Genomic DNA, 23,293 nt, shown 5'->3' with positions numbered 1-23,293 from the left:
CCCCCCCCCCCGGGGGAACGGGGACCCCCCCCCGGTGCCACCGCCGCTGTGGGGTCAGCCGGGGGCAGCTTTGTCCCCACTTCCCCACTTGGAAAAAATCCCCCCCAAAAATGAACGAGCGGTGGGAAGGTCCCCGGGGGGTTGGGTTTGGGGATTTTTTTTTTTTTTTATAGGGTGGGGGGAAACTGGGAGAAAATTGGGGGAAAACGAGGGCATTTTGGGTCCGCGTGTGGCTGCCGGAGGTGGGGGAGACCCACGGGGCCCGGTGCCCGCAGGTCCCCGGGGCCAACGGCACTGGCCCGAGGGGCACCCGGCGTGCGGGGGCCGTTCCCAATCCCCCATCGACATCGGGACGCGGCAGGCGCTGCCGGACCCCTCGCTGCCCCCCGTGCGCCCCGTGGGCTACGGCCGCCCCCCCGCCGCCCCCTTCGGCCTCGCCAACAACGGCCACACCGGTGAGCGGCTGGGGGGGCGGGGGGGGGGGGGGGTAGGGGGGTGACAACGTACGGGGGGCGCTTATCGGGGTGCTCAGTGCCCCCAACCCCCCCCCCCCGTGTACCCCGCGGCCCTATAGCGGTGCTGGCGCTGCCGCCCTCGCTGCGCCTGGGGGGGCTGCCCCGCAGCTTCGCGGCCGCCCAGCTCCATTTCCATTGGGGTCGAAACGGGGGGGCCGAGCACCTCCTCGATGGGTACCGGGCACCCGCCGAGGTACGGGGGCGGCCCCCGGGGGGGGGGGGGGGGGGGGGGGGGGGTGCTGGCGGGGGTAGGGGGGGAAGGGGGGGGGCTGGTGAGGGAACTGGTGTGGGATTGGGGTTAGGGTGGGATCTGGTGCGGGATTGGGGCCTTGTATGGGAATTGGTGTGGGAGTGGGGTTAGGGTGGGGGGCTGGTGGGGGAGTAGGGCCCAGTATGGGAACTGGTGTGGGATTGGGGTTAGGCTGGGATCTGGTGTGGGAACGGGGCCAGGGTTGGGGATCGGTGTGGGAATGGGGTTAGGGTGGGGGGCTGGTAAGGGAACTGGTGTGGGATTGGGGCCCAGTATGGGAATTGGTGTGGGAGTGGGGTTAGGGTGGGATCTGGTGCGGGAATGGGGCCCGGTGCCGGAATCAGCACGGGAACGGGTCCTGGTGTGGGAATCCGCATTGGAACGGGTGCGGGAAGGGGCCGGGGTGCGGGAAATGGGTCCAGAAACGGGTCTGGGTGCAGAGCAAAGGGGTCCCGGTGCGGGAACTGGAACGGGCGCGGGAAGGGGCCGGGGAAGGGCGCAAGGCACCATCCGGGGGGTGTGTGTGTGGGGGGGGGGGGCCCCCCGGGGGCCCCCCCCCCCCCCCCCCCCGCCCCCGGGGGGCCCCCCACCCCCCCCCCCGCGCCCCCGCCCCCGGGGGGGCCCCCCACACCGGGGGACCCCCCCCTGCCCCCACAGATGCACGTGGTGCACTACGACGCCGAGCGCTACGCCAACGCCAGCGAGGCCCAGCACCACGCGGCCGGGCTGGCCGTGCTGGGCGTCCTGCTGGAGGTACGCGGTCCAGGACCCCCCCCCCTGCCTCCAGTCACCCCCAAACCCCGTCGGCACGGCCCTGACCCCCCCCCCGTATCTGTCCCCCCCAAAAAAATCCCGTTCAGGCCGGCGATGAGCCCAACCCTGCCTACGACAACATCCTGAGCCACCTCGGCAGCATCCGCTACGCGGGTGAGGGCAGCGCTCGGGTGACAGCGGGGTCGGCACCTTCCAGGGGGGGAGCTGGGGGGGTCCCAACCTGCTTCCTTCCCCCCCCCCCCACCCCCTCGGTTTCTCGCAGGGCAGACGACCTCCGTGCCCTCCTTCAGCGTGCGGGACCTGCTGCCCGAGCGCCTGGACCGCTACTACCGCTACAACGGCTCCCTCACCACCCCGCCGTGCTTCCAGAGCGTCCTCTGGACCGTCTTCCAGCAGCCCGTCCGCATCGGCCGGGCCCAGGTACGGGCGAGAATTCAGGGGGTGAGGATGAGGACTTGGGGGGGGGGGGGGGGGGCAGCCCCCGAAGCCCCCCCCCCCCCCGCGCCCCGGTCCCGTTTCAGCTGGAGCAGCTGCGGGGTTCCCTTTACGCCACGGCGGCCGACGAGCCCTCGCCCGAGCGGCTGGAGGAGAATTTTCGGGCCCCCCAGGACCTCAACCAGAGGCTGGTGCTGTCGTCCTTCGCCAGCGGTGAGAGCTGCCCCGGGGGACGGGGTGGGATGAGGGGGGGGGGACACACACACAGCGCCCCCCCCCAAAAAGCAGCCCCGGAGCCCCCAGCAAGGGCCCGAGGCTGCGGTGGGCAGCGCTGGCTCTTCCCTTGCAGGTCCCGAGGGATATTCGACAGGTACTTCACAGGCAGAGAGGCCGGGGGGGGGGGGGGCAGCATCTCTTTGTCCCCCCCCCTCTCCCTCCGAGTGTTTTTTTTTTGGGGGGGTTGTGTCACGCAGGTGAAGTTGTCGCCATCGTCTTCGGCACCGTCTTCGGCTGCCTCGGCCTCTTCCTCGCCGTCCATTTCGTGAGCAAGAGGCTCCGGTGAGAGCTGTGGCCCCCCCTTACAAGCCCTGGTCCCAACGGGTGGGGGCCGGGACCCCCTCCCCAATTCCTCCCCCCCCCCTTCCCCCAAAAGGGTCTCACCTCGGCCCTTCTCCCCCGAGGCAGCGCGAGGAGCAGGCAGGAGCAAGACGTCGTCTTCAAAGCCTCCTCGCGCCGCGCGCCCTCGGCCGAGAGCCACCGGCCCTGAGCCAGGATGGGCGCAGCCACCCCCCCAAAAAGGGTGCCGGGGGGGCTCAGTCCCCCCCCCCCAGCCCCCCCCCCGGCCGGCAGCCCCTTCCCCACCAGCACGCAGGGGCTGGGAGCAGAGCAGGATGAGGGGCGCCGACCCCGTTCCCACCCCCGACCCCATCCCACGAAGCTCCTCGGGGCCACGTAGTCACTATTAAAAGGGTTTTACTCTGAATCACAAAAATAATTTAACCCCCCCGCCCCCCCCCCGTGCGCACAGCAGGGCAACGAGCGCTCCCAAACACTTAGAAAAGACCCAAAACGGGACAGCAGCGAGCGGCGGGGGGCAGAGGGGGGGTCCCAAAAACCCCTCAGCGATTACCCCGCTCCCAGGGACCGTACGGGATGCTCCGGGGGGGGGTCCCACAGCCCCCGAGCCCCTCGTGCTGGGAAGGGGCACGAAGGGGGCCCTGCCCCGAGCCCGGTGGCACCGCAGCAGCCCCGGGGCTGTCCCCGGGATCTTCTCCCACCCCCGTGCTTGCCCCTTGGGGACACCCTGTAAGGAAAGGCTAACGGGAAGTCACTAACGAAGCTAACGGGGGCGCGACGGCACGGGTGGGACAAGAACGGCCCCAAAAGCCCCCCCCTGGAGAGGGACGCGGGGAAGGGCTGGGGCTCGGAGCCAAGTTTGTGCCAGCGGAGCCGGCCGGGAGCTCTGGAGGGACAAAAACTCCCCGAGACCCCTCGCGGAGGCTGCCCCGACCCAGGGCGGGGGGGGGGGGGGAGCATCGCCCCGGTGCTGCTCGGAGCCCCCCAGGCTCCGCGCGGGCGAAGGCGGTGCCGGGATGGTCCGGCTGCCGAGCGGGGGGGCACTCGGGGTGCGGAGGCGGCGCGGGCGGGCAGGGCTGCCGTCGACGCTCACTCCTCGAAAGGCACCTGCAGCGCTGAGTACATCATCACGCGGCCGTCGGCCTCCTGCTTACCTGCGGGGGGGGGGGGGGAAAACAGGCCGGGAGGGGGGGGGGAGGGCGGGGGGGGGGCAAGGGGGGGGGGCAGGGGCATTTTTTTTTTATTTTGGGGTTTGGAGAAAACCCCGATCGCGCGGGGGACGCGGCCACCGCACAACAGGGAGGCAGCTCCGGGCGAGCTGCCCCCACCTCCACGCGTCCCCGCGGCTCTGGGGCGGGTGCTGAGGGCACCCGAAGCCCGCGGTCAGCCCCGCGCCCCGACGGCCGCGTCCGACCCTCCCGCGCCCCCCGTGGGACACGCAGAGGAGCCCCCCAAAAGTCCCCGCTCGCCAACGGGGACGTCCCCGTGCCAGGCACCCCGCCCTGCCCAGCCCGGCCCTTACAGGAGAGGCACTTGAGGACGTTGCGGAAGGAGCCCCCGGCCGTGACGAAGGCCCAGACGCCCATGCAGACGGTGATGATGTAAATGGGGACCAGGCTGGCCTCGTACCAGGGGTTCAGGACCGTCTGGGGGGTGGGGGGAACACAGCGGTGTGAGGAGCGGCGCCGCCTCCGCAGCCCTCCTGGAACGGGAGCGCGGCGACGGCGGAGCCAGGAGCTCCTCGCGCGGCGGAGCTCCGGTAAGCCCGGCTCAAATTCCTGCCTCGAGGTTTCGCAGCAGGAGCTTAGCAGCTAATCCTCCGGCTGACCCCGCTTCCAGCCCGCTTCCCCCGAGCGGGTTGGAGCCGCACCAGAGGGCTGCGACCGGCCCCACGTCGGGGCTCCCCAAGGGCTCCCCAAATCTCCCCAGGCAGAGATTTCGGGAGCGGGAAACGCCGCCGGGCGCTCCCTCGGTCCCCTCCCTGTCCCCAGAGGGGCGTCCGATGACACCAGCGGCTGCTTTATCTCGGGGAAAGCCCCTGCAGCACCCAACTCACCAGCCCCGACGTGGCGAGGTGACTGGCGACCACCACCCCCAGGCACCAGTAGCGGCGTCTTTCGCAGGCGTCGAAGAAAATCACTCCCCAGAAGGTGTGGAGCAGAACCACGGCCATGGTGAGGAACGCTGCGGGGGAAAAGAGAGCGACGCGGCGTCACGGCCTCCCCTCCACCGACCACCAGGGTTTTTGGGGGGGCTCCCTCCCGCCTCTGGGAGGCGCCGGCGGCGAAAATGTGCCTCGTGCGCCTGCTTCTGGGGCCGAACGCCGCGGGCTCTGCGGAGCTGACGCGAGAGAGCTCTGCCCGCGGCCCCGCGTCTGCCCCCCGGCCTCACCGGAGGTGATGAAGTAGTACGGCGAGTCCCCGTGGATCCCGACGACGCCCGGCCCGATGGAATCAGCCAGGATGTTAATGACGGAGAAGACGCCGCTGATGATGCCGAAGGACAGGCCGGACACTGCGGAAGGGAGAAGGAAATGAGCCGAGACCGACCGCGGCCCCTCCTGCCCGCCCTGGGAGCTCGCAGGAGAACCGGGCTGAGGCTCTTAGTGACGCACAGATCGCCAGGAAATAAAAAAAAAAAATCAAGGCCCAGGGAAAGGCAGAAAAGAGAATCGGGCAGGGAGAGTGAGCCCGGTGGCCTCACGGTCGCCGCCGCTGCCCTCTGAGGCTGAGCGTCCCGCTGCCAGGAGCGCACAGAGGCCAGCGAGGGCCCAACCCCGGGCTCGCGCTCACCGTAGGCCATCTGCTTGAGGGAGATGGGCGACCGGCCGTCCTCGCTGATCGTGGCCAAGCCTTCGTCCGCTTTCCTGCTCGGGAAGGGGAGGAAGCGTGAGCAGGCGGGCAGGAACCGGGCCTGCCCGGGGCTCTGCGCTGCACAGGGAGCTTTCGCAAACGGGAGAGGGGACGGGGGGGGGGGTTATAAACAAGTCAGGAGCGAGGGAGAACAGCTCCAGAGCAGGACTGCGGGGTTGCCCGGATAAAAAGCAGCAGTTGGCCCCGAGTGGATCCCGAGAGAGCCCCGGGTGAGGGACGTTCGGGGAAGCGACCACAGGGGCTCCGCAGGGAGCTCTGCCCACGGCCGGGCTCTTACTTCAGCAGCTTGAAGTAGGCGAATCGGAAAGCCTCCTGCAGCAGGACGGAGACGGCGGCCCCGAAGATGAGGAGGCCGTACTGAAGCTTGGCGTCCTCCCGGTCGCTGAGATGGACGGAAACGAACCAGATGAGGGACGCCAGGAGAAGGGAGACCAGCCAGAAAAACGCCCTGCGGAGGGAGAGGAACAACGAGCTGAGACAGGGACCCCCCTGCGGTGCTTCCACTCGCGAGCCGGAGGCCGGAATCGCACGAGGACGCGCGGCTGGATCGGAGGCTGCTCGGCTTTGTCCTGGCTCCGGGTCAGGTCCTGGAAAGCCGCTGCCCTCTGAAGCACTCGGCCTGGTGAAGGCTAAATGGAAGCCTGGCCCCAAGAGAAGAAAAGTGCCCCCACGTTTTCCCAGGGCACCCAAAAAAGCGCCCCCGCATCTCCCCGGGGCACCCAAAAAAGCCACAAAGAAGGGCTGGCAGCTTGGCCGGCCCCCACGCTGGGGCAGTGCCACCAGGCGGAGGCTGCGTGGGTTAAAGCCCCGTTGTCGGGGGGAGGCCACGGCCTCCGGGCACCTTCTTGGCGTCGAGGCCGGGCGGAGGCCGGCGTTGGGATCCCCCCAAAACCGCGTCCTGGGGGGGGGGGGTCGGGGACTGAGGGGAACGGCTCAGAGCAGCAGCGAGGCGCAGCAGACATGGAAGACCCCGGAGGGGAGGCTGAGCCCCAAAACCCTCCCCGAGCCCCCCCCCCCCCCCCCCCCCCCCAAACCCCAGAAGCTGCCTCACAGCCCGGGGCTCTCCAGGGGCCCCCCGAAAACCCCCAGAGGGCGGCCTCCATTGGGGCGGCCTCCATTGGGGCACCCTATACTGGGGCGGCCCCCACCGGAACGGCCTCCCCGGGTCCCCCCGGCTCCCCCCCCCGGTCCCCCCGGCCCCCTCACCCCGCCACCAGGATGATGACCCGCAGCGGCTCCGCCGCCACCGTCAGCAGGACGAGGGCGAGCGCCGGCCCGAAGGCGATGCCCGCGCACCCGAAGAAGACGGCGGCCCCCATGGCGGCGGCTAAGGGGGGGGGCGCCGCGGGGCGCGACGGGAGTTGTAGTCCTGGAAGGGGGAGGGGGGAAGCGGGTGGTAAGGGCAGAGCCGCGGGGCACGATGGGAGTTGTAGGCTATAGGGGGTGAGACATGGGGGGAGGGCCGTGAGGGATGATGGGAGTTGTAGTTCGGGGCGGGGGGGGCTTGTGGTGCCCCCTGGAGGGGTTGGGCGCGTTGGTTTTTGAGTTTAATCTCGATTTCCTCCTCGTTTGAGGTTCGATCTCTTTACTCCCTCCTCGTTTAAGCTTCACTCTGTATTTACTCCTCGTTTGAGCTTCAGGGCCGTTATTTACTCCTCATCTGAGGTTCAACACCATTCTTTACTCCACATTTCAGCTTCAATCTCTTTATTAACCCCACGTTTGAGGTCCAATCCCGTTATTTACCCCTTGTTTCAGCTTCAATCTCTTTATTAACGCCACATTTGAGGTTCAGTCCCGTTTCTCACTCCTCCTTCCAGCTCCACTCTCGTTATCTCCCCCTCGTTTTGCGGTTCCTTCCTCCCCGCTGCCATGGCGGCCGGGGCAGCCGCGGCCTCCCGGGGCCACCGAGGCCTTGGGGCCCAGCCCCGTGGGTCACGGCGCTGCCCTCGCTGGGGTGACGAAGCGGAGCTGGGTGTACGTCAGCTCTCCCTGCGGGCACCAACGCCATCAGAGCCACCCCAACCCCGGCCCCCCCAACCCCCGTGGGGCTGTGGCCGTCCCCCGGTGCCCGACGCTGCTCCCGCCCGGCCCCGGTATCGCCACCACCCCGTGTGGGGACACCCGGGGACCGCACGGCCTCACCTGCGGGTGCTGGGGTGCACGAGGGTCCGGGGCTCTGGGCCGGAGTCCTGGTGGGGACAGAGACGTGTCCCCAGCATGGGGACAGAGGGGAATTGGGGATGGGGGTGGGGGAGTGGGATGCAGGGCAGTAGGGGACAAAAGGGGGCACGGGGGGCTGTCACCCCCAGCCCCTGCTCAGCTCCTCACCTGTCCGTGCACGGAGGAGGCAGCAGACACCGATGCCGAGCCCGAGCAGCAGCAGTGCCCCGGCTGCGGCCATGGCCACAGCACTTGGTGTTGTGCAGGAAGCTGGGGGGGGGGGCCGCCTGCCCCCCCCTCCCCCCCCCCCCCCCCCCCCCAATCCCCCGGGCCACACCATCCCCCCTGCCTCAGTTTCCCCAGACGTGCCCCAGCTCCGAGGAGCTGCCGGGGTATGGGGGGGGGGGTCACCCCAGCTGCCCTCTCCCCTGTTCACCCCGGTGCCCAGGCTCGTGCTCACCCCTGGCCCCGTGCAGCTCCGCGCTCCTCCGGACGGGGGGGACCGGAGGCATTGAAGCGCACCTCGCAGAGCCCCCCGGTCCCCCCAGCGACTCCCATGGGGCTGATGAGCAGCTCTGTGCTTCCCCACAGCCCCAGCACCTCCTGGGGTCGGGTCCCCCCCCGGCCAGGAGACGAGGACGGGGCCGCTGGCGTTGCCCACGGCACAGACCAGGCCGGGGGGGGTCTGAAGGGGAGCCGTGGGGCGCCAGCACCCGCACCCAGCTCTGGGCCCTCCAGCTGTCTGCACAAAGGAGAGCAGGGGCTTGGTGGGTTCGGATGTGGGCAGAGACCCCGCGTCCCCCTGGGGACCCTGGCATAGTGACACGGGGGAAATGGAGTGGGGGGGGGTCCGTGCAATGGGGAGAAATGGGGGGTCCCATCCGACGTAGGGACATGGGTGCAATGGGGGGACTTGGGGGGTCGCATCCAATGGACAGTATGGGAAGGGACCAGCCACTGGGGAGTCACGGGGGATCCCCATCCAACACGGGGGGAGGGAGGGTCGGGGGTACCTGTGGGGGTCCCCCCACCACCCCCAGCCCAGCCACCCCCCTACCTCCCACGAGCAGCGCGGTGCCGTTGCCAAACACCAGCCTGGATCCGGTGCTGCAGGCGCAGAGGTAGAGGCCGGTGTGGTCGGGGCGGGCGGCAGCGATGCGCAGCACGGCGCGTTGCTTCGTGTACTCGCAGGAAAATCCCTCCTGAGCCTCCTGGATGCAGCTGAGGATCAGCCGGGGCCGTTCCCTGTGGCTGTGCCGGTACCAGAGCACGTTGCCTTTGCCATCGAGCACCTCATCCAGAATGCAGACGATCTCCACCGTGGCCCTGGACTCCACGAAGAGGACGGGCTGGGGCTGCTGCACTGCCAGCAACGTTGCCGGTGCTGCAGGGACCGACCGGGGGCTCATTCACCGCCTATCCCCCAAGCCCATCCCATGCTCCCACCACCCGGGGGGTGCTCAGAAAGCGAGAGGACCCCCTCTCCCCAGCCCCTGCCCCGATACGCACCCAGCCAGAGCAGCAGCAGCCCCGTGGCCAGCAGCGCCTTCGCGCAGTAGGAACCCAGGGGTGCCATCGTTGTGCTCGTCCCAGCCCTTCAGCAGGGCGGCTGAGTGCACCGGGAACTGAGGCTGCCTAAAGCGCGGGGCCACGGCAGCGATGCCCCCCAGCCGTGTGGACACGGTGTCCCCACGAAGGACGCGGTGTCCCCACGAGGGATGCGTCCTCCCCACGCGCCGCTGCCGGCAGCTGTGAGGTGCATCGCCAGGTGCAGAGCTCTTGTCGGCTTGCTGGCACGGACCCACATCCGGGAGGAAAATTTGGGTTTTAACCATTTCTGTGATGCTCAGGGCCGGAGGCGGCTCCTCAAGGGCTCCGAGACGCCCTCTGATGCCCACCCCCAGATACTCGACATGAAGGAAGAAGCCAGCCCCAGCGCTGGGCACTACAAACCACAGCGCACCGTGCCGCCGCTCTTGCTTTGGGGAAACCGCAGCGCAGAGGCTGGAGAGCTGCCTCGGGGCGGGGGTGGCTGCACCCCCAGCCTCGCCCCCCCCCAGCCATCCTCACGTCAGCCGAAGTGACCTTAACGGTGACGTTCAAAGGGCCGGGAACTGAAGGCGAGAGGCAACTTCGGTCCCCGAGCCCTGCCCTGCTTTCCTGTTGTGGTTCGGCAAACGTGGCTCTTTGCTAAACCAGCGCCGAACTTTGGCGACAAAAAACCCAAACCCAACGGTTTGCTGGCAGCGGAGCTGGGGGGGGGCAGGGGTTCTGTGCGAATAAACAGCAGAGAAGTGACAAAAGCAACAAGGCGAGGCTGACCGCAGCGCTCCTCCGCTCAGGCAGCTCCGCACCCAGCCTCCAGCTGCTGCAACGAGGCCGAGCCTCCACGAGCCGCCTTTGCCCCGCCGGTGCCCGCCGGCTCCCCGGGCACCCGGAGGCACCTCGCCGCCCGCCCCAGTACTCGCTGAGCTCATCTCCAGAGCAGACCTGTGCCTCCGCGCATCCCCGTCCACGTGGCACGGCCTCGTGAGATTTGCTCCAGCCCGAAGGCCGTGAGCGGCCGCGGTGCCGAGCTGCGAGAGAGGAAGAACCAGGGGACGATGCCCGGGGCTCCTCGGGGCGATGCGCAGGCAGCCAAAGCGCAGCAGGACCCCCCCGGTGCAATTAGGAGCTGCAATTAAATTCCATTCTGCCAGCAGCCCATCGAGCACTTGAGGCAGGAGCGAAGGAGGCCGGGGCTGTGCCCGCCGCCCCGTTTCGCTTTCTAAGCTCCGTCCCCTTCCCAGGCATCGCCTCCCCTCCCCTCTCTGCCTCTGCGACCCCAGACGACAGCCAGGCTCCAGGACGTCCTCATGCTCGTGCACGGCCAGGGCAGGGCTCGGGGCTGCTGTGAGACCTGAGCCCTCGTCCCACGCCCAGTGAAAATCTCCCTTCTGCCCCCTCAAAGCTTTTCGCAGGACCCGAGAGGTGACCGAGGAGCGTGGCCAGCCCCAGCCGGAGATGTGCAGCCTGCCCGGAGTTATCCTGCTCCTCCTGACAGGTACGTCCTGCTCTTTGGATGCTCCAGCCTTGCTTTCTGCTACGCTAAACCCGCTTGGGATCGTCCGAAGCGGCTTAACACCAACCTGAGCCGGCGGGCAGAGGGAGGGGAGGCAGCCCCGGGGTTACGCTCATCAGAGGTTTGCTGAACGAGTTTCCCTGAAGCATTTTCAAGGCGACCTCTTCTAAAGCCCGAGTGTGGCAGCTGTGCAAAACCCACCCCGGGGTGCTGCTGCCTCTCAGACGGGCAGGACTTGCCTCGCGAATGCCAAAGCACAGCGGGCTTCTCACACGCCGTGCTGGCCGCTGATCCAGCCCTGGCTTTTTTCACCTGCAAACCTTGCTTGATGTGGAGCCAGAAGCCGACAGCCCGATGCGCAAGGGTGACCCCGTGGCACCGGCTGCTGTGCTCAGACCCACTCCTCCCGTGCAGGAGCCGCCTCTGCGGAGGAGCCGTGGGTCCATCAGAGCCCGGCATGGCTCTGGCTGCCCCCCGGGGCGACGGCAGAGCTGAGCTGCAACATCTCGGGCAGCCCGTGGGGCGCCAATTGGTACAGGGAGAAGCCGGATGGCAGCTTGGAATGGATTTACCAGAATGCAGAGCCCTCGAAACCAAAGGGGAGATACTCAGGGACAGTGAGAGCACGGGGTGTTTTCTCCTTTAATATCAGCAATGTGCAGCGTGAGGACTCTGGGTATTATTACTGCACCTCCTACAAGTTGCGCTCCCACTTCGGGAACGGGACCAGGCTCCTCGTCACAGGTGAGCGCGGCAGCGTGCGGCGGTGCTGGGGACATCCCTGGGGACATCCCTGGGGACATTGGGACATCCCACTCACTTCTAGATGTCACCGAGCCCAAGCTCTCCATCCTGGTCCCCGTGGACGCGGAGGAGCCCTCGGACGCTGTCCCCCTGCTGTGCCACCTCCACGACCTCCCCAGCGGCTGGGACACCATCCGCTGGCACCACGGCAGGGACACCCCGGTGACGGCCGTGGATGAGCGCGGGGTCCTCAGCGCCTGGAGCCTCACCTGGGTCTTGGCCAAGCACTGGGACGGGGCCGCAGCGTGCACGGCCACAGAACGCAGCACGGGCAGGAATGTCAGCGGGGCCGTCAGCGGGGCCGTCAGCGGGACCGTCGGCACGGGTCAGCTCGAGCAGCCAACCCCTTGGGACCGCGGGCTTTGCTCTGTGCTTGGTCTGTGCTTGCAGGGACTATAAGCCCCTAACGCCCCCGTCCCATTGCTTCTGCTGCTGCAGTCCGTAGAAAAACACAGCAGGGGACGCGGGGAGGTTCCTTGGTCTGTCGTCCTGCTCCACAGCAGGTCTCGGCCCCTCTCAGCCCACCACAGCCCGGTTCTTCCAGCCTTTCCTCACAAGGAAGATCTGGAAATCCCTTTTCCCCGTCTCTCTGGGTTCCCCATGCGCTGAAACGCTCCGCACGATGCCCTGGCCGCATCGCCCCATGGTGCAGCCGCTCCTCTCCTCCTCCCTTTCCCCGGCCGCCCCGCCGCTGCGCTCGGGTGCTCGCCCAAAAGCGCGGTCCCAGCTCTGCGAACCATTTCCAACGCCCCGTTCTCCTTCCCTCCCCACAGCAGGATGCTTCCTGGGGCTGCTGGCATTCGTGCCGCCCGGCGCCGCCGTCCTCGGGTTGATCTGGTGGGCAGCCCGGCTCCGCCGAAGGCCGGCCCGCGCTGCGCTGAGACGGGGCCCGGAGGTGAGCTGCTCCCCCAGCCCCCCCGGCACGAGCCGCCGTTGGGTGGCTTCGGCTCTCGTCAAGGCAGGGGGAAGGAGCTCAAAAGCAGCCCAGCTGGGGGATTTGGCGCGGGCAAAGCATCCCCTGCAGGTGCAGGCGCAGCAATGCCCCAGCGCCTTGTGCTCCGCACCCCGTCCGGCCCCGCTCACGTTACGGAAGCGTTTGGGAGCAGTTGCTCCAGGGTGCACGAGTGGAAATGCGAGCAGGGCGCGGGGCACGCTCTCGTTTCTCCCCAGCCGACCCCGGGAAGGGCTCCCCGGTACGGGGCGAGGGTTTAACGAGGCGACTTCTCGCTTTCTGTTGCAGCCCGAGTGCGAGTACGCAGCGGTGGGGCGCTGAGAAGCCCTTTCCCCACGCCCCCTCTGCCAGAACCCGCTCCCGCCTGCCGTCTCCAAAGCAGCTGAAAAAAGAGAGGAAAGGGAAAGTTGTGGGATCCTGCGCCCTGCGGCGATGGGGACTGGGCGGGCACGGCCCCAGCGTGCGGCGAGATCCCCGCAGGTCCTTCCCAGGTCCGCTTTTAGCGGACAATTTGGGTTCCTCTTCTATAATCTTTCAAGCCAAACGCCAGCGGCGGCAGGGCTGCCAGCAGACCGCATGGCTCAGAGACCCCCAGGAATGCCTATTTCAGGGGAAATCCGCTCAAAGGCAGGCAAGTGCTCAGGAAAAGCACAAACCTCTCCTCCCCTGGGGCACTGCCAAGGCTTCGAGCAGGCGGACGGAGCGAGCCGGTGCTGCGGGGGCTGTGTCCAGCCGTGGTGGGGGCAGCCAGGGCACCTGAAGCAGCCCCAAACCCCTTTTCCCCCCTTCTACACCCCTCGAGGCCCCCCAGGAACAGCTCCGGGTGGGCAATGTGCTGTTTTCCTGCTGGATTTACCTGCTTGGCTTCATGGCAGAGGGGGAGGAGGAACGCTGAGAGCGCTGCGGGAAGCTCAATAGCCATGAGAAATCGCATGCAAATAATAAAACTCGTGATTTCTTGGTAAGCAACCGAGGTCTCGGCTTCATTGGAATTTGCTCCTGGGGGCAAAAAAAAGTCACTTTAAAAAAAAAAAAAGTCCCTTTACAAAAAAAAAGTCCCTTTACACTTAGAGCCTTAAGCAGAGCCCTGTTTCAGCCCCTCCTCTCCGCATTCTGCTCCCCGTGCCGTGACGCGCTGAAGGGCGACCCCGCAACGCGCGGCGGCTCCGAGGATGCTCCCCGTGCTCTCGGCACCTTCCCTGCCCGCGGCCGCGAGCACGACCCCGTGCTGGGGCAGCCATCCGGGCTTTAGGGTTTACCGCAACCTCCCCTTCCCCTCCACACGCTCCCGCGGCTGGGACACGAAGCCCCAAGGGGAAACCACCAAGCGACGGGGCCAAAACTCGTGGTGCCCCCCGCGGGCAGCGCTGGCCCCTCGGCGTCATCCGGACGCACGCGGCTGGAGGAGCATCTCCACGGGGAGGGGAAGGGAAGCCAGCCGCATTCCAGCCTGGGAGCCAGCTCGCTGCTCTGTGTTTAATTAGGAAGGGACAGCCGCCTGCCAACCACACAGCTTGGAGCCGTCTTCCTGGGGCTCCCCACCCAGCCCCGGCGGTGCGGGACAAAGGCCAGGGGTGGTCTCGGCGCCTGTCCTGGCCGAGGAGCAGCGGGGGGGGGGGCGGCGTGGGGCTGGAGACCCCCTTCGTGTTCGCCGGAGCATCCGCGCAAATCCGGCTGAGAGCCCCCTGGGAGGACGGTGCCCGGGGTGCGGCAAACAGTGGATGCTCCGTGCGTGCTTTTTGGCAACCACCGTTCACAGCGGCCTTTTCTCCATCTCTGCGCCTCCCTCCCGGCGCTGCAACCCGCCCTGCTCTGCCGAGAGCGGCCCAAGCAAGCGCTGTTTACAAACCAGCTGGGAAGGGCAGGAAAGCTTTATTTAGAGCAGAACGCCGTGCAGGAGGAACGGCTCCTTCGCTTGGCAGAAATCCCCTCGTGCCGCAGGGGGCTCCTGCGGGAAGCGCCCGCCCCACCTACCTCTCCGCCCGCTGCGCGGCACCGCGGGGTCCCCGTCCCAGCACCCGTGGGTGCGGGTGCCGTGGGGAGCAGGCTCGGGGCTTCCCTCCCACTCCCATCGCGGGGCGGTTTCATCCATCTGCTTGTCTTCAGCATCAGAAGCACCGAACAATGTCCCCCCGGCTGCTTCCGCAGGAATCCTGCTAATGTCATCTGCTCGGGCGCGAGTCATTGTTAGCAGCGCACCCTTATTTACCAGCTGCATTTTTTAAATTTCCCTTCGAGTTTTGCTTCCTCCTATTAAAGCTGGGAAATGACGCCATGCATCCTAAAGCAGAGGACCCGTGTGATTCCCTTTGCACCTTCCCGGGCTGCCTGCGGCACCAAACCCCACCGCGATCCAGCCCCGGCAGCCCCGTGCCGCCAGCACCCTGGGTGCCACGAGGGGCCAGAGCCTCCGGTGCGAGCTCTGTGGTTCCCTGCACAAAAGCCACATTTTTTTTTTTTTGGCTCCCGCCCCTCACTTTCCCATGTGAAAGGCCACGCTCCCACCGCTGGCTGCAGAGCTCCCACGTGCCGGGCCGCTCTCTGTCCCTCGCCGCGCGACCTTGGGGAGCTTGGTTTTGGCACGTAGGCTTCAACAAGGAAATAGACAGAAAAAAACACAGAGCTCACGCAAAATAGGAGCGAGATTTTGAAATAGGAGCATGGGAGCAGAGATGGGAAAGGCGTTGCTTCTGGCCACTTTTCTCGGCCGCTCCCTGGGTGATGTTTCACTTCTGTGTTGCAAGATGTTAAAAGGGAGCAGGAACAAACCTAAAGGCGCGTGCCAGTCCCCGAGCAGATCGCACCCCGCGGCCGCACCTCCACAGCCCCTTTCCCATTTCCCCATTTCAGCCCCAAAGGAACGAAATTTGTCTTCCCAGCCCCATCGGCTCCCCCTCGAAAAGACAGGCTGATCCTTCCAAACCTGCCTCGCCCCTCCCTCCCCACCAGCCCCAAAACCCCGGCGTTTGGACTCTTTGCGGCTCTCCCTCTCCCACGCTGCTCGAGCCGTTCCCACCCGAGCCCCGCTGGAATTCGCCGCATCGCTCCCAGCGAGCTCAGATTTCTGCTTGGGTTGAGATTTTGGTTTTGATGTTATTTCTGTGGGTCGAGGGGACGCTTTGGAGATACTCGCTTCCTGCCTGCTCGGTTGCTCAGCATTCCTCCGCGCTTAACCCTTTGTCAAGCTCTCCGGATCGCTGGGAAAAGCCCCTTCGGCAGAGCACACGCGACGATGGGTGGCTGCGAAACGTTTCCAGGCTCTGCTTGGTGCTTTTTCTGTCGAAAAAGGATCCGCTTTGGTTAATCCCTCGGTGTAAAACTGACAGCAAGAGCACGGGGAGGGGAAAACCGTCCCCTGCTGCTGCTGCTCCCGTGGTGCCCGCGCCCATCACCCAGAGCTCGCCCCTGCCTGCGCCCCGGCCCCTCGGAGCAGGGCTGGCGCTGCCGTTGGCCATCAGCCTCCCTCGCCTCGCTCCTGTTCTCCCAGCCCCGAAATGAGGCCGGGGAAAATCCCGTCCGGCGAGGGGAGGACGGAGGCAGCGGGGACACGGGGCTGGGAAGCGGTGCCAGGGGCATTGGGGTTGGCCAAAGCCACCAAAGCTCCGCGCCGCCGTGCCCATCGCACCGGTTGTGCTGCTGGGGAAAGAACCCACGGTGGCGAGGCGTGTTTTTTCCCCCCAAAAAAACATCAATAGGGACTGGAGCGGCCTGCAGCAAGCTGCGTGCCCCAGCAGCTCGTGTGCCCCTGAGGCGCCTCCTGCTGCCGCCGCTCTCACGCCCGGCTTTGAGCCCTCCTGCGCCAGCCCCAGCTTCTTTCCCCAGAGCGCAGAGCGGCGACGCTTCGTTTCCCAGAAACCAGGAGGTTTCTCTCCAAGAAATGCTGTCCGGTTTGTTTTTTGAGGGTAAAGAAGGAGAAGATATTGGCGTGTACCAGGGCGCCACACCCTGCGGATGCAGCACCGGAGTGCAAAGCACGGCGAGCAGAGAAAGGGGGCCTACGGCACACCGCAGCGAGGCACTTCTGCATGCTGCAGGATAAAATCCGCCCGCGACCATTCACGGTTCTTCTTACCGCCCGAGAACATGAGGCTCTTGGAGGTGAAATGAGAGCCAGGTCAAAAAAATCCCCTAAACTTTTAAGGGAAGTCAGGAGCTGCCTTTAGCAGCCCTGGCTCCCAGCCAGCGTTTCTGCCTCTGTCCCTCAGCCGCAGATTTATCTGCCGAGAGCATTCATGGTGCTGGCACAGCCTCTGCGCACCGCTCGGCTGCTGCGGCCCCACCAGAGCCACCTGCTCCGCGATCGCACCTGGCCGAGGAGAAAACTCTTTGCCAAGGGAAAACCTTCGACCGGGAGCGGCCACGCGCCCCCCGCCCCGACCCAGCCACCCCATCGCATCCAAGTGGGCGCGTTTCGGAGGAGCGTGCCGTGCCTTCTCCCCAGCGCGGGGGCTGCTCGGCCCGGCCCCCAGCAGTGTCATTTCCTGCCTCCCGGCCGTGCCGCTGGGACGTCTCGAGAAATTGCCGAGCAGCAGCACCGGGCGGCATCAGCAGAAGGCACCGCGACGCAGGACGATGAATTTTTTGTTCGTGGCGGTCTTGGCTCTTCCTTTTCTGCTGGGTAAACGCGCTGTTCCTTCTCTTTTACTGCCTTGCAACTTGGGCGCTCGAGCAGCTCGGAGCGCGCACGTTCCCGGGATGCTGCACGGTGCCCGGCCGCGGTCGGGCAGAAGGGGCTGGGGGGCGTTTGCTTGGTGGTGGAGGCAATGAAATCGAGCCGGGGTAAAGCTCGGGGTAAAGCTTGAGTCGTACACGCTGGGAGCCGCAGCAGAGCGGGTGCTTGCAGGAGGCGGTTTGACAATCCGTAACGTTTTCCACATTGCGTTCAAACGAGCTCGCGGCACGCAGCTGTGACCCATTAAGGGCGAGGGACGCGGGCTGGGGAACAAACAGGACTGCCCGAGTCCTCAGGTGGCACCGGGCGAGCCAAGCGGGGTAGCAGCAGCGCTCAGAGCAAACCCGTGGCTGGGAACTGCTTTGGGCTGCCGGGAGCGAAGGGATGGAGCCGCGCGTCCCGCACCGCGCAAGGGGTTAAACGCAGCCGGGGTTTCCCAGATGGAAGCTCTTTGCTCCGGACGCATCCCAAGCACAAATAGGAACCTGCTGGGAAAACTTTCTCGGAAAGCCCAGCGCAGGGAGAAGGCGGCTGGGAGCTGACGGGAGCGCAGCCAGAAAGGAACGGAGCGCTCCCGACGGGTCTGAGCTTCCCAAAGGGAGGTCCCAGGCGCCCACCCGGCGCTGCCTCCCCGCGCACCTCGAGGCTGGGTCAAAGCACGCCGTGGTGCTGGGAACCGGGCTCTGGGCACAGCCTGGGGCACGCGAGGACATGGGGTGGGGGTTGGAGAGGGGCACCCGCGGGTGCCATCCGCCAGCACACGTGGAATAAGGGAGTCGGGGCGTAACGGTCCCCGAGCGCGAAAGGAGAAAAGTGCACGTGGAAAAGGGAAATGAGCAGGGCTCAGCGCGAGCTGGACCGAGTTGTGTGATGCATGAACCTATTTATAGCGGCTCACCCGAGGAAACACAGCTCCGGGGATGGGCCCCAGGACACGGGGACAGCCAGGACACGGGGACGCAGCCCAATGCCTGTGGCCCCATCGCCCCCAATCCCTCTCCCGGCAAACCTGCAGAGGGAAAACCCAAGCATGGGGCATGCTCCGGTCCTGTCTGTAACCTGAGAGCTTTTGCTCTGAAATCCCTGATTTAATTAGGGGCCAGCTTGCGAATCCGGGACTCCCACGAGGGAGCAAGTTTTGCGCAAAGCGCCCGTAAATCAGCAAAGCTGTTCCTGCGAACTCACGTCCCGCTGGCGCGGGGAGCGAGCCAGCTCCGTGCAAAGTCTGCTAACGCTGGTGGGGTACGAAGTGCTCCTTTCTTGTCTGGTTTTCAGGATATGCTGAAGTGGGAGAAGAAGAGGAAATAACCCAGTTTTTATATGACTACGCATCTCGTTTTGGTAAGAAAGTCTGGCTGTTTGATAATTTTGACACAAACCACACGGTGAGGGCAGGGTAACCCAGTGCTGAGGCTGAGCAGGGGCAGGGGGGCAGGGGTCCGGATGCCCCCAGGGGCTGCAGGCGGTGCTGGACGGGCTGATGCTCCTTTGGCTCCTAAAGGGTGGCCCCGGCACCGCCACGTCTCCAGGAGCAGCAGCCTCTGGAGACCCCCTCGGATGAAAACATTTTGTCCACATCCCCAGCCGCGGGTGCAAACGGGAACGAAACCGGGGGAAATGGGCGCCCTCCCTCTGGAAGGGCCTAAACTGAGCCCTGCTGGGACAAGAGCTGCGTAAAATGTACAAGAGGATTAAAAGCAGAGCTCCAAGCCCTTTCTCTGGAGCTGCTCTGCCCCCAGTGGCTCTCGCTCACATCCCAGATCACACTCTGCCAAGCTAAAAGCTCGCCGAGGTGCACCAAGAGCCCGCTGGGGTGACGCAGCGTTGGCCTTTCCCGCACCCCCTGCGGTGTGCCAGCACCACTGGGGCAAACTGGGGCAAACTGGTGCGGCCCCGCAGCCCCTGGGGTCCAGCTCCCAGCCTATGCTGGGTGGCACCGACTCACCGGGACGCCGCTTTCGCTGCAGGTGATTACTTGTACGCAACCGTGGAGTACTACCCCGACAACGCCACGATACTTCCCACCATGTACATGTACGAGGTGAGTGCCCGAAGCATTTCTCTTTGGATTCCTACAAAAAATCGGCTCCTCCTAAAAAAAATCAGCTCCTCCCGTGGCCAAGTTTAACGTCCCGCTGCCCCAACAAGGGTTATCCGTGCCTCCGACCACCCACTCGAGCACCATCTCGCTTTGGGGAAGGGATGTGCAAACCAGGGGGTTTCTCCCCAAGATTTGACTCTGCAAACTGGTTTGCAGGGAGGCTCCGGGGCACTTTGGTTTCTGCCCCGCAGCGGGGACGGGAGGAGGGCAGAGGGGATCGGCGGAGCGTGAGCCCCGCCACTGCTCTTAGCGCATCGGACCAGGCTGCTGCCAACTGATTTTTCTTCCTTGGCTTTCCAGGAGATTCTGGAGTCCGCGGGATCGCCCCTCCGGTGCCACCTGCCCCTCGTCGTCCTTCTCGGCCTCCTGGGTCTCCTGCTGTGACTCCCCGGGCTCGGCAGGCACGAGAGCCACGCAGCACCGGGGTGCTCGGAGCGTTTCGCTACCGCCGACCTCCCCAAGCAGCACCCGGCAGCGCCTCCCCGAAACAAGGAAACCTTCTGGGCAGCCAGGGACAACCAGAGAAGCACAAATCGCCACGGGGACTGCCTGCAGACATGCCAAAAAGCCATTTTAGTTTTTTTTCCCGAAGCACCCAAGCCTCCCCTCCGGGCAGCCGAGCCCAAAGCCCCCTCGGCCGAGGCTCGCCAGGTGCGCGCAGAATCCCCGCGCGGCCGCCAGCCCGCCCCGAAACACAATGGGAGGACATGGGAACCGCTTCCTAGCCTCTTCCCCTCCCTGCAGACGCGGTGACTCGGACGAAGAAAAGAATTTCGTCACCAGGTTGGAAGTTACATCCTCCGAACGAAGCAGCCGCCTCTGTTTTTAGCGCGGCGGTGACTCGACACCCACAGCTTTCAGCAGATGGATGATGCCATCCCGGGCCATGAAAGCTGTGCAAACACCGACGAGCTTTGTAATGCCTAGGTTCTTTCCTATTTCCTATTATTCTGTTGTAAATATGAACTCCTGCCAATAAAGCGACAAACAATCGACTTTGTCTCCGCCGTGCACGACCGCACGAGACGGGCGCTGACTGCGACGAACGCCCCCGGCGGGGCCGAGCCTGCCCTGCCCCGTTTCTCCTCTCCCAGCCCCACGGGACCTCGGCAGCCGTGGGGCCGGGTGAGGGTTTCACCACCTGCCATGTGAGGAAATGCTTCGGGACAGCTCCGTGCCACGAACCGTCGCCGTGGGTAGAAGCCCCGGGACCTCAGAGATCATCGGGTCCGACCTACAAGCGGCGCCCAGAGGAGGTCGTCCAGCACCTCGAGGAGCCGAACCTTAAAATCCCGGTGCTGGAGAACCCACCACAACCACGGGGAGGTTTTTTTTTTCCAAAGCTGCTCTGAACACGACGTCTCGCAGCCGCCGCTGGACACTTGCAGAAACCCCAGCGAGACGTGCAGTGCCGTGGCTTGGACCAAAAAAAAGCCCTTCCGAGCAGTACGGCTGCCACCAACCCCCCTATAAACCGTGCCAAAAAGGTTTTTGCAAAAAGACCGATGTACGCAAAAAGATCCCAGCCATCAGCCAAGGGAGCACCTCGTCACCGGGCTGCGCCGCTGCTGGGATAACGGCTGGGGGACGAGGGGGCAGGGGAGCACACCGGGTCCGGCACCTGGCGACGATGAACCAGAAAGGCGGCGAGGCACCGGCAGGCGGGGGGCCCCGGGGGCGGGGGGTGGGGGGGGGGGGGTGGGGGGGTCTGTGGGGGGGGGCTTTGGGGCAGCCTCTGCGAGCCCCCAGGCAGGAGCAGGGGCAGCGCTGCAGCGTTACGGACCCGCCGAAAGAAGTGAAAATGAAATGCGCGCACGAAGCCTGGAGCACGCCGGGTTTACTAAGAAAAAAAAATATCACTAGATGATTTTTGGCACCGGCACACAGCAGCATCGGTTCGCGATGCCAGGGCGCAGGAAAGCAGAGGAGCCTTCTCCAGAGGTACGAGAGCAAGCAAAGCCCGAGCACAGGGGTCAGGAAGGGTAAGCACGACCCCTTATCAGGGCTGGAAGTAACAGCTTTAAGCTGAAAGAGGGCAGGTTTGGGTAATACTGGGAAGAAATCCTTCCCCAGGAGGGCGGCGAGGCCCTGGCGCAGGGCTGGGGGTGCCCCGTCCCTGGAGGGGGGGGGCAAGGCCAGGCTGGATGGGTCTGGGGGCAGGAACCAGGTGGATTTTCAGCTCCCTTCCAAGCCATCACACGAAGGAATCGATGTCTGGGGCAGAGCTGCCATCAGCCAGGGCTCCCGCAGGGCTCGCACCGCGCAGCCGGAGGCGCCGGCTCCCTCCCGGCTCGTATCAAACGCGCAAATAAAACGGCTGGAAAGGGCCCCGCCGCCTCCTGGAAGCCGACGTTACTCGGCAGAGTCTGCAGACGCCTCCTTCCCAAGGTGGCACCGCGCAGCTTCCCGCAAGTCGCAGGAAAACCCCGGGGGTTTCCGTCACGGGAGCCGCGGCTCGCGCAGGGCGCCGGCAGCGGGCGCGCACCGGGGCGCGTTCAGCCCGTGCAGGGTTCATTTAATCCTTTCCCTTCAGAACGCCTGCGGGAGTTTCTCCCCCTTGTAGGAAAAGCCAGAGGCCGTCCGGCCCCGTGGCTGCAGCAGGAGGTTGAAGCTCCCCCCGTTATTCACCCCCCAGACCCCGCTCAGCTCTGCCTCCCGGCCCCGGCGAGCCTTCACGCGCTAAGCAGCTTTAAGGCTAAAGAGGATTTCCCCCCCGCTTCTGAAAACCGTTCACAATTATCTCTGCGCAGGAAGAAACCAGAAGGGCTCTCAAGGTCTCCGCTCGGTTTTCCAGCTGTATCGGCCTCCCGGAGGAGCTGCGGCACCAGGCGGGCGCAGCCGCAAAACCCCAAACCAGGAGGCTGGGGTGGCTTTGGGGCTCCTCGCCTCCACCTCCCCGCATCCGTGACCCTGCTTTCTGCACGCCCCCAGCCCCAAAAAAGGGGGTTAGCAGCTCGGCACCCTGCTGAGGGTTCACCCCCCCCCCCCAAAAAAAAAAAAACAGCTTTGCACCCCAAAATGTGCACGCAGATGCAAGAGGAACTCGAAGCCGCCCTCCACGGGGCCAGCGAGGACGCGCCTGGTTCAGGGCTTTGCAGAAAGCTGCTGACAGCCGGGATGGCATTTCTGGGAAGGCAGCGCTGCTCTGCGCCGTGGCGAGGGCTGAGCCCCGTTTATTATTTATTATTCATTAGTTACGAATGCACAAAACCCACGCCGACGCCGCGATCCCAAAGAGTTTTCAGGGGGGGAAAGTGGGGCTGAGGCACAAAGCGCAATTCCCCCGTCCTTCCCTCGTGCACAGGACACTCATTTCCCACTGCCTTTTCCAGGGAAGGTCCCAAAACAGGTGAAAGAAGCACAAAAGCACAACTCCGCGATGCTAACAGACGGCTGGCATTAAATCCTGCCCCAGCTCCCCGATGAGCTTTTATTTCTGCACCGAGGGAATTGCGTCTTTTAAAGCACTTCGAGTATCAGCGACTGCAAAGAAAAGTCGATTTTCGGCAAAGCGCTGCTCGGCCTTCTGCACCCCGAGTGCCACCGCAACGGATTGCCCTCTGCAGCAAAACCAGCCAGGGTTTTTTTTTGTTCCATTACCGGGTGCGTTTGCGTGCTTTTGACCCGCTAAATAAAAATACCTTCCGGACCAAATACGTTGAAGAATTGGCAAGATTCGGCGCTCTTGAGCAAGTTTTTAACCCCTTCTCAGATAAAAACAGGAACACACTGGCCAAGCTCTCAACCACCGGAGAGGAAAAGCCTGCATTGCCTGAACTGGGAAATGTTTTCTCCCCTCCCGTGGTTTTGCTCAGATGCTCGGCTGCCAAAGCATCTTGGGCTGTTTGTGCCTCGAAGCCGAGGGAAATCAACGCACCGATACTTGGAGCAGCTCCGCCGCCCCAGCGCTTCCAGCCCGGCTTCCAGCTCCGGCTCCACTGCTGGACATCAACACCTTCCGTGGCCTTAAAATATAGATTTTTATTTTTTATTTTTGAAAGTAGCTAAGTTGTTTTCCAGATGTGCAGACTGTATTTCCACCTGTGTGTGTTCGTGCCTTGAAATTAAACAACGACGCTGTCACCAGGTCGCTGTCTGCTTGCGCACCCACCTTTCC

The 23,293-nt window shown here is 65.3% G+C and overlaps 3 protein-coding genes, 1 long non-coding RNA gene and 1 gene segment (V, D, J or C); 3 read left to right on the top strand and 2 right to left on the bottom strand.

The window, feature by feature from the left end:
• Positions 1-110: 110 nt before the first annotated feature.
• On the top strand, positions 111-2,740 carry CA14 (carbonic anhydrase 14). The gene is made up of 10 exons (XM_035346443.1): positions 111-129; positions 276-455; positions 575-708; positions 1,423-1,518; positions 1,626-1,692; positions 1,802-1,959; positions 2,061-2,187; positions 2,324-2,344; positions 2,448-2,532; positions 2,659-2,740. Exons 1-10 carry the CDS (start codon positions 111-113, stop codon positions 2,738-2,740), a joined length of 969 nt encoding a protein of 322 aa, XP_035202334.1.
• Positions 2,741-3,597: 857 nt separating this feature from the next.
• On the bottom strand, positions 3,598-6,784 carry APH1A (aph-1 homolog A, gamma-secretase subunit). Its single transcript, XM_035346599.1, has 7 exons — positions 6,630-6,784; positions 5,701-5,871; positions 5,343-5,416; positions 4,942-5,064; positions 4,607-4,734; positions 4,073-4,196; positions 3,598-3,704 (listed from the first exon to the last, which is right to left on the bottom strand). The coding sequence occupies exons 1-7, from the start codon at positions 6,740-6,742 to the stop codon at positions 3,640-3,642; spliced, it is 798 nt and encodes a 265-aa protein (XP_035202490.1). The 5' UTR covers positions 6,743-6,784; the 3' UTR covers positions 3,598-3,639.
• Positions 6,785-7,027: 243 nt separating this feature from the next.
• Positions 7,028-10,120, bottom strand: LOC118178329. The gene is given in 9 exon segments (XM_035346757.1): positions 7,028-7,415; positions 7,569-7,615; positions 7,755-7,853; positions 8,044-8,086; positions 8,088-8,198; positions 8,200-8,256; positions 8,258-8,328; positions 8,644-8,970; positions 9,096-10,120. Coding segments are annotated over 9 exon segments (879 nt in total). The 5' UTR covers positions 9,163-10,120; the 3' UTR covers positions 7,028-7,358.
• On the top strand, positions 10,118-11,745 carry LOC118178152 (the record flags this gene model as incomplete). The annotated part of the segment is given in 5 exon segments: positions 10,118-10,426; positions 10,516-10,629; positions 11,062-11,391; positions 11,474-11,560; positions 11,645-11,745. Coding segments are annotated over 4 exon segments (558 nt in total), but the record flags the coding sequence as incomplete, so codon positions are not given.
• Position 11,746: 1 nt separating this feature from the next.
• LOC118178330 lies at positions 11,747-12,846 on the top strand. Its single transcript, XR_004756123.1, has 3 exons — positions 11,747-11,776; positions 12,225-12,346; positions 12,692-12,846. It is a non-coding gene; the product is annotated as an uncharacterized LOC118178330 (long non-coding RNA).
• The last annotated feature ends 10,447 nt before the right edge of the window (positions 12,847-23,293 follow it).

The sequence above is a fragment of the Oxyura jamaicensis genome, chromosome 25, assembly GCF_011077185.1.
Source record: "Oxyura jamaicensis isolate SHBP4307 breed ruddy duck chromosome 25, BPBGC_Ojam_1.0, whole genome shotgun sequence".
Classification (NCBI taxonomy): Eukaryota; Metazoa; Chordata; class Aves; order Anseriformes; family Anatidae; genus Oxyura; species Oxyura jamaicensis.
Note: the sequence above shows the minus strand (reverse complement) of the source record. Positions and strands in the feature narration are given on the sequence as shown.